This window comes from Ranitomeya imitator, chromosome 1 (genome assembly GCF_032444005.1).
Source record: "Ranitomeya imitator isolate aRanImi1 chromosome 1, aRanImi1.pri, whole genome shotgun sequence".
In the NCBI taxonomy this organism is placed as follows: domain Eukaryota; kingdom Metazoa; phylum Chordata; class Amphibia; order Anura; family Dendrobatidae; genus Ranitomeya; species Ranitomeya imitator.
Window position 1 is genome coordinate 190712335 of NC_091282.1, and position 7023 is coordinate 190719357.

General features: G+C 42.0%; 1 protein-coding gene across 1 annotated transcript in view; it reads left to right on the plus strand.

Annotated features, from left to right (window-relative positions):
- Nucleotides 1-6331, plus strand: part of KCNN2 (potassium calcium-activated channel subfamily N member 2) — a 264916-nt gene extending 258585 nt beyond the window's left edge. The window contains exon 8 of the mRNA XM_069752987.1: nt 5401-6331. Coding sequence (XP_069609088.1) covers nt 5401-5688 — 288 coding nt within the window. The 3' untranslated portion in view covers nt 5689-6331. The remainder of the gene's footprint in view (nt 1-5400) is intronic.
- The last annotated feature ends 692 nt before the right edge of the window (nt 6332-7023 follow it).

Genomic DNA, 7023 nt, shown 5'->3' on the forward strand with positions numbered 1-7023 from the left:
GTTCAGGCAGAGGGCAGCGCGCACACTAATCGCGTCATGGCGCCTTCTGACCTGAACAGTCACAACCAGAGGATGGAAGACAGAGCAGCGCGCAGCGATGGAAAGTGGAAGGTGACTATCGCGCAATGCTCCCCCTCCCCTGATATACTCACCTGCTCCCGGCACGGTCCCTGGCAGCGTCTCACTGTCAGATGGTCACCGGGAGCCAGCGGCATCTTCCTGTGTTCAGTGGTCACGTACCGCTCATTAGAGTAATATAGTAACATAGTAACATAGTTAGTAAGGCCGAAAAAAGACATTTGTCCATCCAGTTCAGCCTATATTCCATCATAATAAATCCCCAGATTTACGTCCTTTTACAGAACCTAATAATTGTATGATACAATATTGTTCTGCTCCAGGAAGACATCCAGGCCTCTCTTGAACCCCTCGACTGAGTTTGCCATCACCACCTCCTCAGGCAAGCAATTCCAGATTCTCACTGCCCTAACAGTAAAGAATCCTCTTCTATGTTGGTGGAAAAACCTTCTATCCTCCAGACGCAAAGAATGCCCCCTTGTGCCCGTCACCTTCCTTGGTATAAACAGATCCTCAGCGAGATATTTGTATTGTCCCCTTTATATACTTATACATATGCGCGCATATTCATTACTCTAATGAGCGGTACCACGTGACCGCTGAACACAGGAAGCGCTGCCCGGAGACCATGGGACATGCAGGGACAGCGCCAGGAGCAGGTAAGTATATCACAGCCGCCGCTCCCCCTCACCCGCCGACCCCACACCGACACTGACTCGAGTATAAGCCGAGAGGGTCACTTTCAGCCCAAAAAAGTGGACTGAAAATCTCGGCTTATACTCAAGTATATACGGTAATTTATGGTTTATCTGTGTGAACACTTTGCATCATTTGTATCAGTGAACAGATGCAGATAACCCCACAATGACTGATCATGTCCTTCTTTGTAAATGAACACTTGCATATGGACAAAAGTATCAGAACACCTACACATTACAATTACATGAGCTTTCACGACATCCTTTTCTACATCCGTAGGCATTAATACCTTTTTTTCAGCTAAAAATGCTTCCACTCCTTTCTGGGAAGGCTATCTAAAAGATTTTGGACTGTCTGTAGCAATGTTTGCCTATTTATCTAGAACAGCATTTGTGTGGTCAGACGCTGATGTCGGACAAGAAGGACAGGCCTTCTTTTCATCTTATCCCCTAGATGTTCAGTGGGATTGAAATCGGGGCTCTGCACATACCGATCATGTTCTTTCACATCAAACTCACGCACCCATACTTTTATGGACTTTGCTTTGTGCAATAGAGCGCGGTCATCCTGATAACCCAGTCATGCCAAACCCAGACTCAACCCTCAGGTTGCTAGTTAGAGAAGAGTGATTTGTCACTTTACAGAATACGTTTCCCCTGCTCTACAGTCCAGTGGTGTGTTTTTTATCTGGTGCTTGTGATTGTGCATAGTGATGTAAGGCTTGCATGCATCTACTATGCCAGGGAAACCCAACCCGGCTCAGTTTTTGTACTGATGTTAATCACGGAGGAGGATTAGAAGTCACTTATTGAGATAGCAGAGTGCTGGCACCCTTTATGCACTATGGCCTCAGCATTCGGTGACCCCGCGGTGTAACTCTGTGTAGTCCGCCACTTCTTGAATAAGTTGCAGTAATTCCTAAATATTTCAATTTTTCATTAATACCACCTACTGGAGGGAAGAAATTTAGGGTGGATGAAATTTAATGGGCTGCCTTGTAACAATGGTGATGTCTTATTGCAGGACCACACTCTAATTCAATGAGCTCATCTACACATATGATAGTAAAGGTGACAGTATGGCGAAGGGCTGGATTTTATCGGACTGAATGTAAACTCTGAATTCAATGATGGACGTGTATCCCAAAACATTTGTCCTTATTGTACTCTATAGACAAATACAAATTACACAGAGACAGAAATATAAGTGCATTGCCTTCTGGCAAATTAGAAAAATAATTGGAACCATTTTGTAGTCAGTTCAATGGGATTAGAAATGTGAACATAAGAAATGACTCCCACATACACTACATACAGCAAAAAGTACTATTGTCTCCTTTCTGTAATGTTATGGTTGCCATGGGAACCTCAAACAACAGAAAGAGCCCAGGCTCTATACTGTACGTGTGGTTTTATTATTTATCTCGATACTGTGCTTGCCATTTACATAAACTGCTGGTATATGATCCCATACATACTGTGTCATGTACATGTACTGTATTAATAAGGAGGTCACACAAGTCTGGGGGAGGAAAGTTGTTTTTCACATTTTATGTTAAATGGAATCCATATTCCCATCTGAACCAGCTTACCCTAATAGCGCAATGCCAGTTTAAAAAGCTCTGACACTTAAATCTGTCTTCAAAAATCTGATATTATTATGGGAGAAAGAGAAAATTGCCCACCAGTAAGGTCTGACATAAAGGGGTCCAAGCAGTCTGCAAATAGGTGTAATTTTCTGTAACTGAGGAGTGGCAAGTCAGAAGAAGTAATTGACTGGAATGATGGAATGGCCGCCCCTTACAATTCACTGGCTTTTTGCTTCTGGTTATCAGAGATTCCTGATTACAGATTTCAGAGCTGAAGTTAGAGAACATAAGGTCTCCTATAATGCTCATATAGGGGCATGTTCTGTAAATTTATATATGTTGAACATTTCATATCTTTCTGTCTATGTCATATATATCAATTCAGGCAAAAATTAGCTCATGGGATTGACATCTGCTGGGATAGATGTTTGACACAAGAAAACTTTTTTTTTTCCTGGCGCATTATGTATGAAGATTATAAAACTGGTTGCGGTCAGCCTTGAAGCTAATGCAGTCAAGCAAGTTACATTAAACAATAAAATTCACACCCTTTTCATTTGGCCACTAAGTAAACATTCTCATTTCCCTAATCAATACATAAATCAAATACCGTATATACTCGAGTATAAGCCGACCCGAGTATAAGCCGACCCCCCTAATTTTGCCACAAAAAACTGGGAAAACTTATTGACTCGAGTATAAGCCTAGGGTGGAAATGCAGCATTTACCGGTGAATTTCAAAAATAAAAATAGATCATTATTTCCCCATAGCTGTGCCATATAGTGCTCTCCACCGTTCATTTTGCCCCATATCTGTGCCCCATACTGTGCTCTGCACCGTTCATTTTGTCCCATAGCTTTGCCATATAGTGCTCTGCACCGTTCATTGTGCCCCATATACAGTGCTCTGCACCGTTCATTGTGCCCCATAGCTGTGCCCATATACGGTGCTCTGCACCGTTCATTGTGCCCCAGAGCTGTGCCCATATACAGTGCTCTGCACCGTTCATTGTGCCCCAGAGCTGTGCCCATATACAGTGCTCTGCACCGTTCATTGTGCCCCAGAGCTGTGCCCATATACGGTGCTCTGCACCGTTCATTGTGCCCCAGAGCTGTGCCCATATACGGTGCTCTGCACCGTTCATTGTGCCCCAGAGCTGTGCCCATATACGGTGCTCTGCACCGTTCATTGTGCCCCATAGCTGTGCCCATATACGGTGCTCTGCACCGTTCATTGTGCCCCATAGGTGTGCCCATATACGGTGCTCTGCACCGTTCATTGTGCCCCAGAGCTGTGCCCATATACGGTGCTCTGCACCGTTCATTGTGCCCCATAGATGCTCCACATAAATCTCTGCCGCCGCTGCTGCTGCTGCTGCAAAAAACACATACTCACCTCCCTTGATTGCAGCTCCCAGCGTCTCGTTCCGGCGCCTCCATCTTCTGATCAGGCAGAGGGCGCCGCGCACACTATATGCGTCATCGCGCCCTCTGACCTGCACAGTCAAAGCGCAGACGCCGGGAAGATGGAGGCGCCGGCCGGGAAGATGGAGCGACGCCCGGCGGCTGGAACGCGGACAGGTGAATATGCTATACTTACCTAGTCCTGGCGATCCTCGCGCTGTCCCTCTGCCTGTCACAGCTGTCTTCGGTGCCGCAGCTTCTTTCTCTATCAGCGGTCACCGGCACCGCTGATTAGAGGAATGAATAGGCGGCTCCGCCCCTATGGGAGGTGGAGCCGCCTATTCATTTTTTTAATGAGCGGTCCCACGTGACTGCTGAAGAGGGGAAGACACTGCAGCACAGAAGCCCGTGGGACGGCAGGGACAGCGCGAGGATCGCTGGGACTAGGTAAGTATACCTCAGCGCCCTCACCCGCCGACCATGCCACCCACCTTGACTCGAGTATAAGCCGAGAGGGGCACTTTCAGCCCAAAAATTTGGGCTGAAAATCTCGGCTTATACTCGAGTATATACGGTAATTATCACCAAGTGGATTAGACCCCCCTCACTCCACCCACCCAACTATTAAGCCAACACAACTTCCTTAGTTCTCTGGCCTAGTCTTCACTCATTGTACCCTCCATAAAGTTCACCTTCACCAGGCTTAAAAAGTTTGTCCGCTATCTGGACAACCACTTTTTAAATATAGCAGTTTCTAAAAATAAAAACACCTACTCGCCTCCAGTTCTGGCAACGTTCCTGCGATGTCGGTGCCAGGTATTCCAGGTTCTCGTGTGACATTGTTATGCTACATGAGCCCTCCAGTTAATGAATGGCAGCTAATAGGCTGCTGCACTCTCACTACTTCCAGTTGTCCGAGGTTCGACTAAAGTCATGAATCTCAGACAAATTAAAGAAGTGAGAATGCACACGTGACCCAGCAGAGTGCAACAGCCATTAGTGGCCTCTGATTGTCTGCAGGGCTCATTGGCATAACAATGTCACCAGCGACCCAGAACGGACATCGCAGTAACAGCGTTGCACAGGAGGTGAGTATAAGGTGTTTTTATTTTATAATGGGGTCTCTTTCATTTGAAAATAGATTGATCTTGTACTGGACAACCCCTTTAACAGGTATTTATGTAAAAACTCATACTGGAAGGAACGGGAGTGGCAGGTCCCAATTTCTATATACCTGCCACTCCAGGCCCAGAAATTTCGAAATTCTGTAAACTCATTTTGCTGAGAAACTCAACTCCTCTAAATTGCTTTATTTGACTCAGATTTCCTGACAAACGTAAATCCATCTCTATATAGTAAAATTCTCCTGCTGTTCAATCACACTATCTATCTACCTTATCTATATATTGATTTCATAGCTATCTGTTACAAAGTAGTAATATTTACCATATACGTTAAAGAACTGATAAAGGCTTATTCGTATTCTACTCCTTTTCCCCTGTTTACATAAAATATTAGGAAATGTTCAAATTCCTCTGTGTACAGTATATCCTTAGAGAATGGTTTTCAAAGATTGTGTACTATGACATAATAAAAAGCGATTTCTTTTTATTTCCACTTTTGCTTCCTAGACGCAAAACATCATGTACGACATGATCTCCGATTTGAATGAAAGAAGTGAAGACTTTGAGAAGAGGATTGTTGTCTTAGAGACAAAGCTAGAGACATTAATTGGTAGCATCCAAGCTCTCCCTGGACTGATTAGTCAGGCAATCAGCCAACAGCAAAGGGACTTGGTTGAAACTCAGCTGCAGAATTACGATCAGCATGTTGCATACAGCATGGAGCGATCACGGTCTGTGTCAAGAAGGCGACGGTCTTCATCCACAGCACCTCCAACTTCATCAGAAAGTAGTTAGAAGGGGATATGTTAACCAAAAAGACTTTTTGCCATCATATGGTCAATATTTTAGCTTTTATTGTAAAGCCCTATGGTTCTAATCAGTGTTATCTGGGTTCTGATGTCAGAATCTTAGAAACCTGAACATTAACGTTTTAGGCCAAATAGAGTGAGAACTCTTTTATTATTTATTTGAGATGCACAGTGAATGCACCTAACATTGCTATATAGATTGTTTCTCTGTTTCACTAACTTTTTATTCTTGCACTTCAAAGTTTATTACTATATAGTATAAAAAATATTAATTTCTGAACATAATTGTATGGTCACTTCTGTTCATACAATGGGTTCTGCTTATATTAGGCAAGTTTATTGAAATAACCAAGTGATATGTACCAATGTGATTTTTATAAAATTATTTATTTATTTATGAATTGAAAAAAATAGGACGATAGCCAAAAAGGCTTAGTTATTTTTTTTTAATCGTATAATATTATAAAATAATAAATGCATAAATACATTATATTACCTTTAGACCTTGCCTTAAGATATATAGCATAGTTCTCGGTTGTAGATTTATCCAGGCTTGAATAAAAGTTTATGTTTTTCAACTATTTAATTTTCTTTTTCCTTTTTTTGTTTAATAAAATTGATATATATGATATGGGTTATTTTCTTTCCATTTAGGTGTTCTACTGTGCCGTGTTGCATATTATTTATACTGTTGCTTAATTTAGCCAAAATCTCAAGAATCTTAGGGTTTTTTCACATTTTGTTTTTTTTCAGGCGAGCGCCAACATTAAGTTTCTCAAACACAAAGTCTTTCTGTAAATGCCGGGTTTTTATCTTGAAGTGTTTTGGTAAACTTTTTTCCTAGGAGCTTTCTTGTAAACTTGTTTTTTTGAGCATTTTTAGGCATTTTGTGGACAATTTTCAAAATTTTTAAACTCCATTAAACAGTGAATGAAACACTAGCATTATTTGTGACAAGAATACTGACGATCCAAAAGACACAAAGTAAAGAAATCTAATTTTTTTTAGATTTCCTATTGACTTATAATGGGGAAAGTAAGGTAAGTATGTGAAACACTGCTGATTTTGCAAGTTGACAAAGAAAGGAGAGGTCTGTAATCTCTATTGTAGGTACACTTCAACTGTGAGAGTTAGAACATAAAAAACCTAGAAAATCAAATTGTATGATTTTTACATAATTAATTTGCAGCTTACTGCATGACATGAGTATTTGATACAATAGAAAAACAGAACTTAATATTTGGTACAGAAACCCTTTGTTTGCAATTACAGAGTTCAAATGTTTCCTGTATTTCTTCACCAAGTTTGCACACACTGCAGA